This window comes from Dipodomys merriami, unplaced genomic scaffold, assembly GCF_024711535.1.
Source record: "Dipodomys merriami isolate MVZ:Mamm:240054 unplaced genomic scaffold, mDipMer1.0.p SCAF_261, whole genome shotgun sequence".
Taxonomy (NCBI): Eukaryota; Metazoa; Chordata; class Mammalia; order Rodentia; family Heteromyidae; genus Dipodomys; species Dipodomys merriami.
The window spans coordinates 1,629,230-1,649,367 of record NW_027204060.1 but is presented as its reverse complement, the minus strand read 5'-3'; the positions used below and the strand labels follow the sequence as shown (position 1 = coordinate 1,649,367).

At 41.2% G+C, this 20,138-nt stretch overlaps 1 protein-coding gene across 1 annotated transcript; it reads right to left on the bottom strand.

Annotated features, from left to right (window-relative positions):
- Positions 1-1,999: 1,999 nt before the first annotated feature.
- Positions 2,000-19,646, bottom strand: LOC138837100 (vomeronasal type-2 receptor 1-like; the record flags this gene model as incomplete). Its single annotated transcript, XM_070035891.1, has 3 exons — positions 19,405-19,646; positions 13,450-13,741; positions 2,000-2,801 (listed from the first exon to the last, which is right to left on the bottom strand). Coding segments are annotated over exons 1-3 (1,336 nt in total), but the record flags the coding sequence as incomplete, so codon positions are not given.
- Between the last annotated feature and the right edge of the window lie 492 nt (positions 19,647-20,138).

Sequence of the window (20,138 nt, the reverse complement as noted above, 5' to 3'; positions counted from 1 at the left end):
ACTTGAAAAGTACATTGCCAAATTGAGATAGGCTATCAGTGTAAAATGTACACTGATTACAAAGACATAAGAAGTTGATGGGAACTAATTCATTAATAATGTCACATTATTTTATAGGCAATAATATTCAGAAAATTCTTAAATAGTTTACATGTATTAAGAAAATTATTAAATGTAATTTATCTGTTTCATATTTGTTAGATCAGTTATGAGAAAATTCTCGTAGGTTTGTGTGGTCTATGAAATTTATATATATATACATATATACATATATATATTATATATATATATATATTATATATATATATGGTGTCTAAGCGCTTAAACTCAAGGTGTGGGGTCTCACCTGAAGCCTTATTATCAAAGGCTAAAGCACTGCCCCTTGAGCCACAGTTCTACTCCTGGATTTTTTTTTTTTTTAGTATTTAATTGGAAATAATAGTCTCATGCGCTTTCCTGCCCAGGCCTCAGCTCCTATCCTCCATAGTAGCTATGTATAAGCCACCAGGGTCTGGTAGAAATTTGCATATCTATATGGGAATAACACTGGGTTGTGCTAAAGTATAACTGATACCAATGCTTCCTAACACCTCCCTACCAAGAGCGAAGGGAACAGTCTGACTTCTTTCCTAGAAATCTCCTGCATCTAGCAGCTAGCAAAAACAAACAATTGCTCTACCTCTCCTTCCTAGGTATCAGCGTTAGGGATATGAAGAATAATGAATATATATCCTACCTTCAAAAAGCTCACAGACTAGGGGACAATAAGCAGGAACTAACAGTAACACTTGACATCGTCTACATGTCTGCTGTGAAAACTGTCGAGAAGGCATGGGTAAAGACTGGATAATTGCCTCAGGAACACTGGAAACTTTCAACTTTCCAGGAAGTAGCCATGAGAAGTGGGTTTAAAAAGAATCAGTAGAAGCTGGGCGCCAGTGGCTCATGCCTGTCATCCTTGCTACACAGGAGGCTGAGATCTGAGGATCAAAGTTCAAAGCCAACCCGGGCAAGAAAGTCCATGAGACTCTTATCTCCAATTAATCACCAGAAAACCAGAAGTGGTGCTGTGGTAGAGCGCTAGCCTTTAGCTGAAGAGCTAAGGGACAGAACCCAGGCCCAGCATTCAAGCCCACGACCAACAGAAAAAAAAAAAAAAAGAATCAGTAGATGTCAATGGGCAAATATTTGTGAGAAGAAAGTTCTAGGCTAAGAAATGATTGTGCCTCTGCACCCTACACAGGGGAGGGAGGAAGAGGCCACGCAGGGCCCAGGGCACAGCAGTGATGGACTGGCTCCACACTGCACAGCCACAGAATCCTCCGTGATCACAGAGCTCTAGGGCCTGCCTCACCAGGCGACCCTGCCCAGGCAGCAACCTGTTTGCCTTGGTGAGAAGGGAGCACACCTGCACAGGGAGAGATCCAGGCTCACATCCCACATGCTGGACCCAGGTCCCCTGTCAGAGGGGCCAGTCCAGCCCCCACCCCTCCCCAAACCAGGAGGGCCACACCGCTTAGCGGAAAGACGGCGGATGTGGAGTCCTGTTGGCTCTGTCAAGTACTGTGGTACCCAACAAGACATACACTAAGTAAACACTCATTTTTTAGTTTATAAAAAGTGAATAAAACATGGCATAAAATGTTGCCTTTCTCTGAAAACCTTAACAATCGTTATTCTGCCAGGGAAAGCCCTGCCTTTGATGTATACTGCAGGTCACTTGGGTGTCTTTTCTCCCATTTTTACTGCCTATTCTTCTCAGGTCACGTAGGATCCACCTGTGAGTATATAACAGAGCGACTCTTCTGTCAGGATCACTTAGGAACACTTTTTCTTTTCATTTCTGTCTACTAAGTACAAGGGCAAAGAGGTAATGTAACACCTTGAATTCTAATACTTTTTAAGCTATCGTGAGATCATGCAATACTTACAGACCAGGGTTCAATGGTTTTTAATTCGGAACATCTACTGTTAGCTGCTGGTGGAATTCCAGCCTTACACTTGCTAAGATACTGCAGGATGTAAGCCAGGGCGTACACAGCCTGTCTGACGTTGTTTGTGATTCTCAGCTGAGACACATCCAGGTAGGTATTTTTAAGATCTTCCAGCCTCTCCTCTCCAGTACACAACCGATCAGATGTGGCCTCCAGTCGGTCCGCTTTCCCGGTCATATTCACTCGGTGGTCCAGATTATAAGGAACACTGCTATTGGGCCAAGTACAGTTAAATGCTGTCTGCCAGAATTCAATGGTCAGGACGTCATTTGGATCCTTGCTGGGATGCACGTCGTAAAGAAAGTCTTTCAACCCTGGGATGTCACTTCTTGGCACTGCAAACCCAATACTTCCACCAAAATAGGGGAAGTATTCAGGCTTTGCCAAGAGGGCCGAGGTGATCCATGCTTCGCTCGCTATCCATGTCCTGTCTGTTATGTTGTGGTACACCATCTCCAGCACGAAGGGACTGAGGTCTAGATCAGAGGCATACAGCACGATGACTTTGGCAGAAGAGCCTTTAATAGCATTCACAGCCTTTTGCATTTTCTCATTGGAATAGACTTTGGGGATGGTTTCAGAGAACGCAATGCAGATGTTGAGCCCCTCTAAGTTTCCTTTAAACTCCTTTACTCCATATTTTCCATAATCATCATCAGATGCGATGGTGCCCACCCACACCCAGCCAAAGTGCTGGACTAGTTTGACCATCGCGTGGGCCTGGATTTTATCACTTGCTATTGTGCGGAAATAAGTTGAAAACTCAATGTCATCACTCAGAAGTGCGGTGGTAGAGGCATAGCCCATCTACAATTGAAAATAACCATGCAGTTATTGGATAGCAAAGGCACGCCTTCAAGAACGCAATTTCCAAAGTAGTTATTAAGAGGGAGGAAGTTAAGAGTTTTTTCATGTCTCGCTCATTGTTCCTTACCAGAGGAACTTCTACTCCTTTTTCTATTTAGGAAGAGCCTACATTGTAGGAAAAGTTTTGCTAGCCCAGTCCATTCTTGTTCAAACTTAAGGGCTCAGACGTTGTCATTATTAAGACTAGAACACTTAGTGCTCTCTTTTTCTGACTTGTGTTCACCTGCCTTTTCTTGCATTCTTCTTGAGAAAACCCGGCTTTTCTTAGTGAAGCATTATGGCCTATGCTCACACCCAACGTGTCTTCCTGTGAATGATGGGAGAATCTGACTCACAATCCATTTGGGAGGCCCAATGTTTGTATCTCTATTTACTTTTTTCCCTCTCTCCCTCCTTTCCTGCCTCTTCCCTTTAGTTTCTCTAAAGTCCCCTTCCATTCCTTTCTTCCTGCTCTCTCTGCTTTGTTTCCCTCTAGTGGGACTTCTTGGTGTGTATGTCCTCAGATTTAGCTTAGGAAAGGTGATAGGAACTTCCATCTCAGCCTCAAATCCAAGCCATATTGTACAAGCAAGACCCAAGACACCTTCTTGTAATACTCACATCTATGTAAATAGGAGATATTGTATATCCTCATGTGGCCAGGGGTCCTTGCATGTATTCCCCATGCTTTGAAACATGAGTGGAGATCAAATCTCTGTGGGAACTTTCCCTCCCCTTCACTGACACCACCATGAAGAACATCCCTCCCTCATCCTTCCACCTTTCTAACAAGCCACCTCCTTCTGAATTATAATTCCAGAGAGTCCTGCTGCTTCCTTCATGAATTTCAGAGTTGTCCTACATTCTTTTTCTCTGCTTCTTCTCTTATCCTTGTTCCATAGAGTGATGCTTACATTCTTCATTAAAACTACACAAAAGGAGCCAGGCACCGGTGGCTTACTCCAATAATCCTAGTTACTCAGGAGGCTGAGATCTGAGGATTGAGGTTCAAAGTCAGCCCAGGCAAGAAAGTCCATGAGACTCTTATCTCTAATTAATCACCTGAAAACTAGAAGTGGCGCTGTGGCTCAAGTGGTAGAGTGTTCACCTTGAGCTGAAGAGCTGAGGGACAGTGCCCAGACCCAGAGTTCAAGTCACATGAGCAACCAAAAAAAAATACCACAAAAAAAGCAAAATGCATAGGGGCTGGGAAGATGGCTCAGTGGTAGAGCGTTTGCCTTGCATGCATGAGGCCCTGGGTTCGATTCCTCAGCACCACATAAGCAAAAAGAAAAAAGCCAGAAGTGGCGCTGTGGCTCAAGCGGTAGAGTGCTAGCCTTGAGCTGAAGAGCTGTAGGACAGCGCCCAGGCCCAGAGTTCAGTCCCCATGACCAGACCCTTCAAAAAAAAAAAAAAAAAAAAAAAGCAAAATGCATAGATTGCTATGTAGTGAATGGCTTGTTTAAGAATCAAGCATACCACTTTTCCAAATACCAAATAATTTTCCAAGAAAATACCTTAGGTACTAAGCTGTTTATAACTTCTGGGAATTAGCTTTCCTACAAAGAGTAGGATCATGATCTATATTTTCATATTGTTCTATTTAGTAAGTGATATAAGTGATATGAAAGTTTATTTACATCTCTGAGATTACTGCAAAGATTTAAAGGAGAAAAACTAACTAGAAGTTTCTAGATTATATATGAATCACTGTCGGTCTTTGGTGGAAGATGGATTTTACAACATCAAGATTTGGGCTTGTTGCTTAATGAGTCTAGTGACTAAGCCAAGATTTGCACTAGCTCTGTATGTATTTCCTGTCTATGTCAAATTTGCATAATAGAGGAGCTCATTGTTAAGGCACTTGCCTACCGTGTTTAAGTTCTCAGGTTCAGTACCAAGAATCAAAGAGACATATACAAAACACAAATACTAGGTATACAATACTCCTATTTCATCAGTACCATAAATAAAGTCATACATTATTCACATTAATAACATTAGTAAGTTCTGACTGCTTTTATTTTAATGATCCGAAAAACCCATCAGAAGTAAATGTGCAGAAGAAGATTCCTGGATGGTGACAGAAAGGGTCAGAGTTACCTCTGAGCAAACAGAAGTACAGAGAGTTGGCAGGGAAATCCAGCTCAGGAGAAAAGAACCAGAAGACACACAGCAAGGGTATGATACCAACCCAAGGTATTGAAGCTTCAGACTTCTAAAGACGAAAGAAAAAAACCAAACAAACTTAAACATCTTCTGAATCTCAATGAAAAATACCAGACAGCCACTCTTTTTTCCTCTTCTTTTGTTGTTATTGACTTTTCTGCTCCTGGGTTCTGTGGACCCACCACACCTGGAGAGAAATCTATCTACAACCTCAAATTTGAGAGCCCAAAGGCCTGGAAAAAGACAGATGCACTGATACAAATGGCACTCACCATTTGGTGCAGGCCCCAGTGTCCACCATCCAAGGACCTCCATGTTTTTTCCCACAGAAAACTCAGAGTGGGGTGACAGAAGACTCTAGAAGGAGGCAAGGCTGACCACACCAGCATGAAATGCAGTGAAACTCCACACTACCACACTCCACACCCCATACCCCACACCCTCACTCCTGGGCCTACACCCAACAGCCTCACAAGTTCTGAACCCAGATATGCAAGTCACAGTGAATAATAACAAAATCCATGAATAAACAAGGCAACTCACCACCCTCAAAAATCAACAACAATATAGGAGAATTTAAGAGAGTAAAAAATAAGAAAGGCTAAGAATCACCAGGTGCTGGTGGCTCACACCTGTCATCCTAGCTACTCAAGAAGCAGAGATCTGAGAACTGTGGTTTGAAGCCAGCATGAGCAGAAAAGTCTGTGAGATTCTTTTCTCCAATAAACTACTAAAAAAAAAAAAAAAGCCAGAAGTGGTTTAGTGGCTCAAGTGGTAGAGTGCTTGCCTTGAGCAAAAGAAGCTCAGGGACAGTGCTAGCTTAGTTTAATCCCCAGTACCAGCAAGAAGAAAAAGGAAGGAAGGAAGGAAGGAAGGAAGGAAGGAAGGAAGGAAGGAAGGAAGGAAGGAAAGAAAGAAAGAAGGAAAGAAGGAAAGAAAGAAATGCTAAGTCATTAAAGTAACAGTTACTTTAAAATAATAGTAACCAGTAACTTTCAGTTTCCTGAAAGTCTGTACTAAAAATGTCTTCTGATGGGTAAAACCCATCACAGAAATACAAGAAATATAAGATATCAAAGGAATGTAACACTCCCAGATAACAAAACATATTCAACAATGAAATAATAAAATGACCTCTGACTCAAAAATGGCTGATGAAATAAAAGCAGATTCTTGAAAATCTAGAATACCAAGAGAAGTTAGACACATAAGAAAATGTGGAACATGTGAAATGATATCAGTAAAGATCTGGAAAGCATGAAGAGCTCTAGTTCTCTATTACAAAACGCAGTTGAAAGCATAGGCAATACAATAAAAGAAGTTGAAAATATGGTATCAAGGGTTGGTGATAAAGGAGATGAATTTGAACCAATGTCAAAAAAATTGAAAAACTACTCAGAACATGCTAACGGGTCATTCAAGAAGGACTGGCCTTTGCCAAAAGATCAAAACTATATGTAATTTGAATAACCACTGAAGAGGAATTAGAAACTAAATGCTTAAAAAATAATAACAGAGGGGCTGGGAAGGTGGCTCAGTGGTAGAGCGCTTGCCTTGCATGCTCGAGGCCCTGGTTTCGATTCCTCAGCCCCACATAAACAAAAAGAAAAAAGCCGGAAGTGGCGCTGTGGCTCAAGTGGTAGAGCGCTCGCCTTGAGCTGAGCAGCTGAGGGACAGCGCCCAGGCCCAGAGTTCAGGCCCCACGACTGGACCCAAAAAAATAATAATAATAACAGAAAACTATGCTAATTTCAAGAAAGAGAATCTCAGCCATGTGAGAGAGGCATGGCAGAACTCCACTCAGACATGACTCGACAAGAAACACTTCCAGACACATAGTAAAACCTCTGGATTTAGAAAATAAGAAATTAATGTTAAAGGCAGCAAAATCAAAGAGGAAACTTTATTACAACAGAAAGAAGAATAAACACAGATTTCTCAACACAAACTCTAAATGCAAGGAAAGCCTAGAGAGATAGAATTCAATATCTGAATGACAACAACTATCATCTAAACCAGTACACAGTGAAGTCGTCATTCTCAAAAGATGAAGAAAGTTAAGATAAACGAAAACTACAGGAATTCATGAACACTAAACTAGCACTACAAACGATCTTACAGGAACACATGTTATCAGCGAAGACAATCAATATCAAACAAATAAGCAGCAATACACACACACACACACACACACACACACACATATATCACTAGAGGATTAGAATAGTAAAATAGGAGGAATAAAGAAGCAAGCAACACAAACACAGCTGACATGGCTTATCTCACACCAAGAACCTTAAATATCAATGGGCTCAATTTTCTAATAAAAAGATGTAATGAAGCAGTCAGGACCAAAGAAACAAGATCCAACCATTTGTTGTCTCCATGAAACACATCTCACTTTCAAAGATAAACACAATTTCCAAGTGAAGGGATGGAAAAAGATCTTTCCTGTAATTGTATCTTGCAAGAAAGCAGGAGTAGCTATATTGGTATCTGATAAAATAGACTTTTCATTAAAATCAGTGCAAAGAGACAAGGAAAGTCATTACGTATTAATAAAGGAATGATGAGAAAGGTGGATCACAGTGGTTAATATTTATGCACCAAACAATGGAGCACCTACATGCATTCCAGAAGCACTCCTGGCCTTATAGAACATGGGAAGACCCCAACACAATAATAGAATAGACTTTAAAACTCCATTCTTACCCAAGGGCAGGTGAACCAAACAAAAGATAAGCAAGGAAGGCTCTGAATTAAATGACACCACCACCCAAAAGGGCTTAATAGCTATTTACAGGGAATTTTATCCAACAACACCCAATTCATAGTATTCCCAGAAGCTGATCTGATCACAGGACACACAATGAGCCTAAGCAAATGCAAAGGGATCCAGGTAACCTGTTGCATCCTATCTGACCCCAGTGGGTTTAAAGTAGTTCTTCACAACAAAGCATGGTGCAGAAAACAGCCAACGATATAGGAGAGTCTCCACATGGGAGGCTGAACAACACATATGTCACTGAAGACATTAGAAAGTTCTTGCAATTCAATGAAAATGAAAACATATCACATTAGAACCTCTGGGATACGGTAAAATCAGTGCTGAGGGGAAAGCTCATCACTGGAAATTGCACACATAAAAGCAAACAGAAACAACTCAAGGAAAAAAAACCTCATGATGCAACTAAAGCTTCTGGAAAAACATGGATGACCCAAACCCAAAACTACTATATGGGGAGAAGTAGCAAAGATTACAACAGAAATTATGAAATAGAAAAAAAACTGTACATTAAATCAATAAAATCAAAACCTGGTTCTTTGAAAAAAATCAATAAAATTGACAGAGCAGCAGTAGCTAGACTGATGACAAAAGAAGAGATTCAAATCAACAAAATGCAAGACGCCAAAGGAAACATTCCAACAAACATCAAGAGACCCAAATCAACATGAAGACTACGTTCAAAACCTATACTCAAATAAGATGGAAAAACAAGTAGAAATAAATAAATTTCTTAGAGACATACAATCTGCCTAAGCTTAACCAAGAACATATAAACCAATCAAAAAGGCCCACATCATGCAATGAGATTAAGGAAACAATCTTCCAACAAGGAGAAACCCAGATCCCAATGGATTCATGCTGAATAATGTACGTAGCACCAATAATATTCAAACTTTTCTGTGAATTAAAAAGAGGAGGACAAATTCCAAACTCATTCCATAAAGCCAGCATCTCATTCATCCCAAAACCAGGTAGGGTTTCAGGGAAAAAAGAGAACTATAGAGCAATCTCTCCAATGAACACAGATGCAAAGCCCAGCAATAAAATAATAGCCACCAGAATTCAGCAAGTAATTAAAAAATCCTACATTATGATTATTTGAGCTCAAATCCCCAGAGATTTGAGGTTGGTTTAACATGCATAATCAGTAAACTTAATAAACCATATCCACAAAGCCAAATACATGGACCACGTGATCATCTCAATAGATGTAGAAAATCTTTTGACAAAAACCAATATCCAGTCATGTTAAAAGCTCTGGAAAAACTTAAAATAGAAGGAACATACCTCAAAATAATAAAGGCTATGTATGACAGACATAAAGGAGATACAGGGAAAGGCAGCAAACTATCTCTATTTGCAGATAACACAAAATATACTTTTTACTATACAGATCTTTGCTTCCTTGTTTAGGTTTTTTCCCAGGAATTCTATTTTTTTTAGGCTACGGCAAATGGAGTTGTTTCCCTGATTTCCCTCTTAGTTTATACAGTGTTGGTGTCCAGCAAGGCTACTGATTTCCATGGGTTGATTTTGTGTCTTGTTCCTTTGCCAAAGTTATTGATCTGCTCTAGGACTTAAGGATTGGAGTCATTTGGGAGAATATATATATATAGTTACCTACAAATAGAGATAGCTTGCCTTCTTTCTCTGTTTGAATCTCCTTTATGTATTTTTCTTACCTTATAGCTGAGGCTAGGAACTCCAGAACTGCATTGAAGAAAGAAACCAAAGGTAACATCAAAAAATAAAAAGGGCAGGGAGCTGGTGGCTCACACTACTCAGAAGACTGAGATCTTAGGATCATGGTTCAAAGCAGCCTGGGCAGGAAAGTCTGAGACTCTGATCTCCAATAAACCACTAGAAAACCAGAAGTGCTGCTGTGGCTCAAGCAGAAGAGCGCTTGCCTTGAGCTGAAGAGCACAGAGACAGCTCCCAGGCCCAGAGTTTAAGCCCCACGACTGACAAAAAGAAAAAAAAGAAAAAGAAAAGAAAAGAAAAAAATAGAAAGACCTTCCATAAGAGAGAATGGCCATCTTGCCTTATTCCTGATTTTAGAGGAAATGGTTTTAGTTTTTCACTGTTGATTATTATGTTGGTTGTTGGTCTGTCATATATAGCCTTTATTATTTTGAGGTACGTTCCTTCAAATTTAAGCTTCTCCAGAGCTTTTTTTTTTTTTTTTTGGTCGGTCATGTGACTTGAACTCTGGGCTTGAGTGCTGTCCCTGTGCTCTTCAGCTCAAGGCGAGTGCTCTACCGCTTGAGCCACAGTGCCACTTCTGGTTTTCTAGTGGTTTACTGGGGATAAGAGTCTCATGGAGTGGAGGGAGGATGGGATGGGAAGGGGAAACAAAGGAGAAGGCTACAATGCTTGATAAGAAATGTACTCATTATCTTGCCCATGTAATTGTAATCCCTCTGTACAGTATTTTCACAATAAAAATTTAATTAATTAATTTAAAAAAAGAGCCAGCCTGGGCTGGCTTTGAACCACGATCCTCAGATCTCAGCCTCCTGAGTAGCTAGGATTACAGGCATTAGCCACCAGCACCCGGCCCTCCAGAGCTTTGAACATGAATGGTTAGGTAAAGCATATTCATGGATAGGTAAAATTAATATTGTGAAAATGGCCATACTGAAAAAGTGCTGTATAAAGTTCTTTACCAAGATAGAAAAAAAATCCAAAAATTCATATGCAACAACAAAAATCCTTAAAGAGACCAAAGAAATTCTGGGCAAAAACAAGCAATGTGGGTAGTATCACAATCTCAGACCTTGAGCTCTATTACAGAGCTATAATAACAAAAACAGCCTGGTATTGGCATAAAAAAAATAGACCCAAAGATGAATGGAACAGAGTGGAAGACCCAGAACTAAAGCCATACACTTACAATTATCTGATGTTTGATATGGGAGGCAATGATACTCAGTGGGAAAAAAAAGATCGTCTCTTCAGTAATTGATTTTGGGAAAATTGGGCATCCATAGGAAGAAAATTAGAAGTGGTTTTCTGTCACCATGCACTAATATCAACTCCAAATGGATTAAAGACCTCAATGTCAGACCACAAAATTTGAAATTACTACAAGGGAAAGTAGGAGAAAACTAGAATTCATAGGTCCAGGGAGAAAAGAGTCCCAGGGACATAGCAGATAGGAAGGAGACTTTCAAGCAGCACTACATCAAAATGAAAAGTTTCTGCACAGCTAAGGACATAGTTACCAAACTAGAAAGACAAACCACAGTCTGGGAGAAAAACTTCACCATCATTATATCAGATGAAGGCCTAATACCCAAATATATAAGGATCTCAAGAAACTAACCGCTCCCATAGCTCATAAATCACTAAATGGGCAAAAAAAGCTAAGGAGAAACTTATCAGAAACTGAGGTAAAAGTGTCAATGAAACACATGAGGAAATGCTCATCATCCCTGGCCATAAAGGAAATACAAATCAAAACTACCTTGAGGTACCATCTCTCTACGTTTAGAATGATGGAAATAATGAATTTGAACTCCAACAAATGTTGTCAGGAATATGGGGGGAAAGGAATCCTGTTGCACTGTTGGAGGGAATGTAAACTAATACAACTACTCTGGACAACAGTCTGGAGGTTCCTCAAAAAACTAAACACAGACCTACCCTACAACCCAGCCATACCACTCCTGGGCATCTACCCAGAACATCATGAGCCAGGATACCATAAAGACACTTGTACATCCATATTCATTGCTGTACTATTCACAGTAGCCGAGTGTGAAAACGCCTAGATGCCCTAGAATAATAGATGAGTGGATCAAAAAAATGTGGTACCTATACACAGCCATTAGAAAGAATACTATATAGTTTGCAGGGGAATGGATGAATCTAGTACAGATGATGTTAAGTGAAGTAAGCCAAACTCAGAGAGACAAATGGCTCATGTTTTTCCTCATATATGGAAGTTAGATCTAAATTGCACTGAGATAAGATAAATTATACCAGATTATAGACACTGACACACCATGAGACCAAAAGAGGATTCTTAGGGGAGAAACACAAAGGCACAAAGCCTTTAGCTCCTCTTTATAATCATATAAAAGTTCACATATATATTTATATATTTATATCAAAACAAACTCTAACTCCAAGATATGGAACAAAGAGATCTCTTTTTGATTTATTGTTTTTGTTTTCTTTCTGTCTACCTATGGGTCATTCTGTCTGTCTATGGGAGGGGGCACAGAACAAGAGGGGAAAAGGATGAAAAAGTGCAATAGTGGTGCTTCCTGGACATTGTATTGAATATGAACTACACAACTCAGGGGTAGAGATGAGGGGGGACTGAGAGGGAGGGAGGGAGGCGGCACATGACAGGAAATGTACTTATTATCTGACTTATGTAACTCAGTATATCACCGTTATAGTAATACTAAAGTAAATTCTAAAAATAATGATGTGTAGAGGGAAATCAGGAAAATAATTCCATTTGCAAGACATTTGTAAAGACATTTGCATATCCACATTTATTGCTGCACTATTCATAGTGGTCAAGTTATGGAAATATAGAAACAGCCCAAATATTTGATAATGGATGAATGGATCAAGCAAATGTGGTGTTTGTACACAATGGAATTTTACACAGCCATAAGCAAGAATAATATTATGTCATATGCAGGAAAGTAGATGGACCTTAAAAAAAAATCATATCAAGTGAGTAAGCCAGGCTCAGAGATAAACAGTTCATGTTTTCCCTAATATGTGGAAAGTAGATAAAAAATACAAATGTGCATGATAACATATTTTACACACAAAGAAATTGACTAATGGAGGAGACACATACAGGAGGAATCCAAAGGGGTAGCACCTCTGAACACCCATGCCCTGTTCAACAAAAGGAATACCTGAAAGTAGAAACATGATTTGAGGGGAGGACGGGGAGAGCAAAATGAAGGGAGGGAAGGAGGAATGGAGGAAGGAAGGAAGGAAGGGTTAGCAAATGCAGTCATTATATTCAATGTTCATTATGTAGAAACTGAGCTGGGTAACGGGAGGGTAGGGATGTGAGGGGAACTGAGGAGAAGGATGGAAGTTGTGACACTGACCAAGAAGCACTGTACTCACAACCTGACTTATGGAATTGTAAACTCATTGTAAATTACATAATAATAATAGTAATACTAAAGAAAGGTGCAGCTTTTCACATTTTCTTAGGAACCCATTCTTCCTGTCACCTCTATTTATACTAAAATGTGTTCCTCCCTCAGAATTTTAAATAATTTCTAATGTAAACATCCCAGGAAAGTGCCCATTTTTACTAATTCCAAGTCTCATTTGACATCAGTGGTATGGGAACAGTTAAGCTCATGAATATTCATTCACAATTAATACATGCACACATCAACATGGAAATCTTCTGAATTCTATCCATGAGCACACAAGCATTTATCCATGACAGGGAAATCACTGGACCACCACCTCCATCAAATAAAGCAGGACCGAAGGACAGACGAGTCTCCGTCACATCACGATAGGTGGAAATTCACACTTGCCGTATTCTGCCAATAAGTGGGCCACAAGTAGCTCCCTCAATACCTTGTGGTTTACCATCTCTTCCCTACATACTGGTTGTTTCCCTTAAGATAACACCTGCACGGGACTCGGAGGTACCTGAGGTAATCTGTACAAGCTCAGGAGTCTTGAAGTGGCAATTGATAAGGCTGAGCCTCCTGATCCAATAACTCCTAGCAGATAGGCCCCGGTGCTGTTTCTTATGTTGGGTTTGTTTTCTTCCTGCCCCATGAGCATGACCACAGTTGACTCCATAGCTTTGGACACGGTGCGACATGTATCAAAGATCTGATAGCCCAGAGTGTGCTGGGGCAAAATGTCCTTCCTCTCATTGATCTCCTGGATGGTGTGGATCATGGTCTTCATCCAGCGGAAACCTCGAAAGTTGAACCTGGAAAGGAAATCACTCTCATAAGGCAAAAGACAAAAGTCACTCTTATAAGGAGTTTGAAGCTCGGATGAGTGACAACAGCATACTGCCAAAACGTCAACGGGTTCCACAATTGTCTGAGCTTGCTATTTTTTCACAATGATGTAATGAAGTGCACAAATTCAACATGAATCATAATGACCATTGACAGATTAGGATGAACCTTTTGGGGTGTATTTTTAAATTTTATTTATTGAAAAGATGCTGTACAGAGGGGTTACAGTTACCTGAGTAAGGGAATGAGTATATAACTTGTCTAATGTTGTTCCCCTTCCCACTGTCCCTTCCCTCCCCAACTTCCCTAACTTCTCCCCAACCCCACTCCTCCACCCTAAGTTTTAAAGTTGAGTTCCAATTTACAGTCTTGTGGATCTCATTGTTACAATGGGTCATCCTGTATCCTTGTTTCAGCATTTTGTTATGCCCCTTCCCTTCCCCAAATTAGACAAAGGTATACACAAGATGCAGGGAACCAAAATCAAGTACAGTGACAACCGGGGATATACCACAGGGGGAAGAACATACAAAGGAAACAAAAAAATTGTATAGTACATTTAAAAGAATGCTTCCATCAGAAAGAATGACACTGCCCCATTTGTTAGGAAATGAAAACAGTTGGAAAAAATCATATTAAGTGAAGTAAGCCAGACCCAAAGAAATATAGGTCCCATGGTTTCCCTCATTTGCAATAACTAGTATACGTTTAGGATAATTTTATCAGGTGAGCAGAAAAAATCTTAAAAACTATATACATATGACCACATAAAATGATGCTAAGTGAAATGAACCCCAAGATATGGACACAAGAGACCTTTCCTTGTTGTTTGGGGGGTATCTTTTACCTGGTATATGCTTGCGGGATTGCTGATTGACCTCTTCATAAAAAATGTTCTTCTATACCACATTCTTCTGTCTCCTCTCCACACTGGGTTGGCTTTCTTTTCAACATGAAGTAGAATTATCATATTTGTAACAATATTTAAGGTGGCCTGCCTGTCTGCCTGTGTGGCTGACAGATGGGGGCCGGCATAAGCCTTCATGGGTAACGCAACCAGCCCTACTTTAGCTCCAAAGCTAAAGCAGGACCCACCCCAAACTTCCCACCTGAAGCTACTTAGTGAGACTTCCCCTGAGCTTCTCCCCCTTGATGCCCAACCTTCCACAAAACTTCCCTTAATACACAAGGCTTTGCTCAATCGACACTGCCTTTTCTGTCCCTATAAGGGAACTCTTCTCTCTTTCTTACTAACTACTTACTCTTTTAACTCCACAAGACAGACAATCATATTCCCTACCATCCCCAGTCCTCAGGAAAGTTAGAAAGAGCTAACAAAACCCTTAGAAAATGTTAACCCAACGAACCCTGGAGCTCAAACAAGACTGGGATAAACTGTTAACCCTAGTGCTTCTCCATACATAAATCTTGCCAAATAAACCCCTTCAAACTTACACATTTCCTAACTCCCTTCTCTGGCTAATACACCTTCTTCCCTTCTATACCCTAAATAAATGGGCCTCTGCTCTGGCTCTCTCGCTAATCTACCACTGACAGTGGCTGGCTGGGTAACGCACTGGGGCAGCTTCTCTCTCTTACTTCTCTCTCCTTTTCCCACCAGAAAACCCCATAATAAAAAACAAACCAGTCCTTCTTTTGTCTTTGGGACTCAGACAATAATCCAATCCTTTTCTCTTTCCTGAGTCTACTCACTTCAGAATTTGGACTCTTAGTTTTTCCTTTAAAGCAAACTCTTCTGCATAAGGCTCCCTTGAGGGGTTTCCCCAACCCCTTCTCTATACAGGCCTTAGAGACTGACACCTAGGAAGAGACAAAGGCCACACCGTAGGTTTTTTTCCCAAGCTTCATTCTTTCACCAAGCTTACTGTCTTCATTTCTCTAGGTGATCAAAGATTAAATCATATACTAATGTGCCTCATTACCAAAACTGTCTTAAAGGTTTTCTGTTCTTGTGATCAGTGTTTGTGTATGCATGGAGGTTCTGTTAAATTCTCTTTGTTGTTGGCAGAAGTTAAACTAAAGTGCTTCTGCCTTGTGTTTTGAGTTTTGCCTTGTGTTTTGTTTAGTGTTACCTGTTTTCTAGTATTGATCATGTGGTTCTATCATACACTGGGAAAAAATGTCTTTTGCCATTGGAATTCCAAAAAACTTCATGCTGACTTTCATTTCTTTAAAACCTAAATGCATCTTTTGAGCGTGTGTGTGTGCATGTACACGCATGTATATGTACATATTCAAAGTAATCTCATTGTAATGCATTAAAAACAGTCATCCTGATGTAAAAAAGTAATCTTTTTCTACTTTTTGGTACTGATAATTTCCTGAAATTATTTGTTCCTTGATTGCGATTGTAAATCTTGTGTCAAATGAGTTAATTATCAAGGTGCTGCTTGTTACAAGGAAATATCTTTACCAAGGGAAGCAGTAAAAGGAGTGAGACCCAGCCCCATTCCCACCAGGTGTGATGGAGAACACCAGAAAGGAGATAAGGAAACATAAAGAAAAAGCCAACTTAGCAAAGAAAGTCTTGGGAAAGGAATTGAGCAAACAAAAAACAGATTCCTTGGGATAAGAAAGGATTGGGGAAGAATTGTCTTAAATGTTTGTTCCAAAATGGAAAGACAAACTCCAGAAGGTTCGAGTATGTAGCAGATGATATGAATATGTCTTAAAAGATAGAACTTATGTGTAAAGTTTGTTATGTAACTAAGTTGGCTGTGCTTTAAATAAGGTCAAAATTAGTACACTGGTATAAAATCAGCCTCTCTCTCTTTTTTTTTTTTTTTTTTGGTAAGTCATGGGGCCTGAACTCTGGGCCTGGGAGCTGTCCCTCAGCTCTTCAGCTCAAGGCTAGTGCCCTACCACTTGAGCTACAGCACCATTTCCAGATTTTTTCTGCTTAGGTCATGCTGAGGAATCGAACCCAGGGCCTCATGCATGTGAGGCAAGCACTCTACCACTGAGCCAAACTCCCAGTCCAGCATCTTATTTTTTATAAGTAATTGTTTGTGTAAACCAAAGTTCACTTAAGTGTTTATGTCAAAGTCCTTCAAATGAACACCTTTTAACTCAAATGCCATTTTTCCTTGTTTAATATGGAAGCCTCCTTGGATATAGGGCTAAAATAAGAACAACTCCTACATCCTTTGTAATTACAAAGGCTTCATGACACCTACAATGTCTTAACCTCAATTAGTATCCTAGTGTTAAATGCAATTAAGAATAAAAATATTTCTATTTGATCGCCTTGTTGCTTCAACTGGGAATAAGGGATGATCTTGGGATCATGGTTGAAAGCCAGCACAAGTAGAAAAACCCCTGTCAGACTCTCATCTCTAAGTAACCAGCAAAATTCTGGAAGTGGTGCTGCAGCTCAAAGTGGTGGAGTATTAGCCTTGAACAGAAGTGCTCAGGTTCAGTGCCTAGGCCTTTAGTTCAAGCCCCATGACTGACAAGAAGCAGACACCCCCGGACCTAAGCTTGTCCTGGTGATGAGAGTCTGTCCAGAGGCAGTTGAATGAAACACACTGTGCAAAATCCCAAATAGTGCCACTTTGTGCTTATCCTCTCCTAATTAACCAGGGCCAGAGATCAAAAGAAAAAGTGAATAAGCATGCTGTCGTGCCCATACCTGTCTTCCTCCTAACTGGACAGGAGCTCACATTCTTACCATTACTACCTGCTGTTTCTAAGACTCGGGACAGTTTGCCTTAGTACCTTCCTGGGTGCCATCCAGCTTTGGAACCCAGACATCTACCATGTCTCCTCCTGTACAGCCCTAGCTTCTGACTGGTTATTCTTAATTGGTCCAGCATGCTCTCCCCTAACCACACCAGAAACCCTAGACTCTCCCTTCCTGCCCCCAATCAAGTTGCATAAAGATTCTTCCTTCCCTGTAATATGCCACAAATGGCTCCAAATGGAACTTTCCTGGCATGTGCTCAGGGGGTATTTTTCTGCCACTTTGTCAGCCTTTTGCCTGATCTCACCTTTTTCTTTTTTCTTTTTTCTTCTTTTTTGCCAGTTGTGGGGCCTGAACTCTGGGCCTGGGCACTGTCCCTCAGCTCTTCAGCTCAAGGCTAGTGCTCTACCACTTGAGCCACATCATCACTTAAGGCTTTTTCTGTTTATGTGGTGCTTAGGAATCAAACCCAGGGCCTCATGCATGCAAGGCAAGCACTCTACCACTGAGCCACCTTCCCAGCCCCTCACCTTTTTCAAATCTTTCCCTCTAACAAGATACCAGCCCTCACTCAGGACACCACCTGGGAGCACATGAAGGCCATCCTATCACTGCAGGTCACCAGAGGCTTCACTTACACTGCTCTGCCCTGCCCAGCACAGACCTGGACCCTGAAGACCCCAGCCCCAGTGACTCCTCGATGCCCCCAGGCCAGCAGGAAGTAGCTGGAAAGACCCTTTCCCCAGTCTCCCCTCTCGGCCCAATCTTTTTATGTAACCAAAGATGGAGTGTGAAGGGTTGATTCCCACCCTGCTTTCCCAGGTGCACAGAGATACAGGCAAGCCACCAAAGACATGTGCAGACTGCCTGAGCATGCGGGGCAATCTACCTGAGCCTGGTGGCAAATATCCCATTTATCTGTATATTTATATTCATATAAATAAATGTATACTTATATATATTTATTCCATTGTGAACACAACTGAAAAGTCCCCCATCTCCTCGAACTAATGGCTTTTTCATTAACCTCTGCTTCTTTGCTCAGACCTCATAAACACTCGGGTCCCGTCCCATTTCTTTGCACACTCTCCAAACCCACAGGAACGTTGTACTCCTCGCTGCTCTATCTCAATAAACAGTTCTCGCCTGTGCACAAGGTTAAGTTGTCCAACATGAAACTATGTCATTATGTTGGTCATGACTATTTCAAAGTGACTGAAGTATTTGGAAAGAACCAAAAAAGAACATAAAAGGAAGAAATGGTCCATATTTGCCATTTTTTACACCTAAATTTTTTACACCCAAAATGTGTCTCTGTATGTGTGCATGCTCCACACCTGATCACTAGCAAAGGTGCATGAAAGACACAGGTTCTCTTTCCTGTGCAGTCATCTTAAGGCAAGCTCAGCAGAGCAGAGTCCATGTGGCAGCTGGAGGAATCTGACCCTGAACATCAGGGTCCCTGGACCAAGCAGGCTTTCACAGAGGAGAATGCGGGCCTTATGAGTGACAACTACGCTGTCATGTTGCATACTCTTGCCCCACTGCCCCTCAACGCATTACGCATGTATGGATCATCAGGAGGCTCTGGAGTCTTGAGTTCTGGTTCACCAGCCTGGGTGCCCCTTGATTCTATCTGCCTGACAAGTCTGAGGTGGAGCTGGAGCTGCTGGCCTTGGCCCCCTCTGAGGACAACACTCCACATCAGGGGTAACCATTCCTTCTTGTGTGAGCATGCAATTAGGAGAGACCTGGTTGACTTTAAGCTTTGGTGATTCTGATGCCCACCTGAAAGAAACTGGGGTATTCAAACATGAGCCCCTAGTCTGACTCCCACAGTCCCATGGCTCCAGTTGGGGACCAGGCCAGCCCGCCACTCTTTGCCCACCACCTAGAATGGAGGGAGAAGACTCCAACATGGCTTACCCTTCACATTGGGCTGACACTGGCTCGAAATTAGACTCGTTTTCTGGGATGGTCCTGGAGTGAATAGGAAACAGACCTCCAATAATAATGGAATGGTTTTTGGCATCCACATATCCATTCAAATCAAACTTGCGCATCAATCTGCAGGTCTCTTCCTCTTCTTCTTCTTGGCCTTTAGTGCCCAACTCGGCCCATACAAACAGCAGAACTCCCAGAACCAGGTATGTCCTTCTGCTGGCCATCTCAGTGCCAGTGAGGAAGGTGAGTGTGTTGAAATCGCAGGTGTTTTCATGAGGCTCCTGGGAGGAGCATCACCGTGTGCTCATCCCATTGGGCTTGGCTTGCTGCTACTTGTTACATAATTGTCATGTCTGCCACTCACAACATCTCGGACACTGACAATTTATGCATCAGAACTAGGAACTGAGGCTTTCCTTCTAGAAGAGCTCCTGAAAATCCCTTTCCCACTTAGCAATGGTCCAGGAGGACACATGGTGACTGTTGGGCTGTGAGGTTCTGCCCTTTGTGGAAACTCTCCCTTCCTCTTACCACCTACAACCTGATTCCTTCTTAGTTTGTGCTTCCTGTGAGTCCTCTAATGACCCAACATTGAGAGAAAGTGCGCTGCATCTTGACAAGGCACCCAAAGAGGTGACATCAGGAAAGGTAAAGGAAAATGCAATTTGGAATGGAAGACGTGGAGATAGGCTATTTAAATTATTATCCAGGCAAAA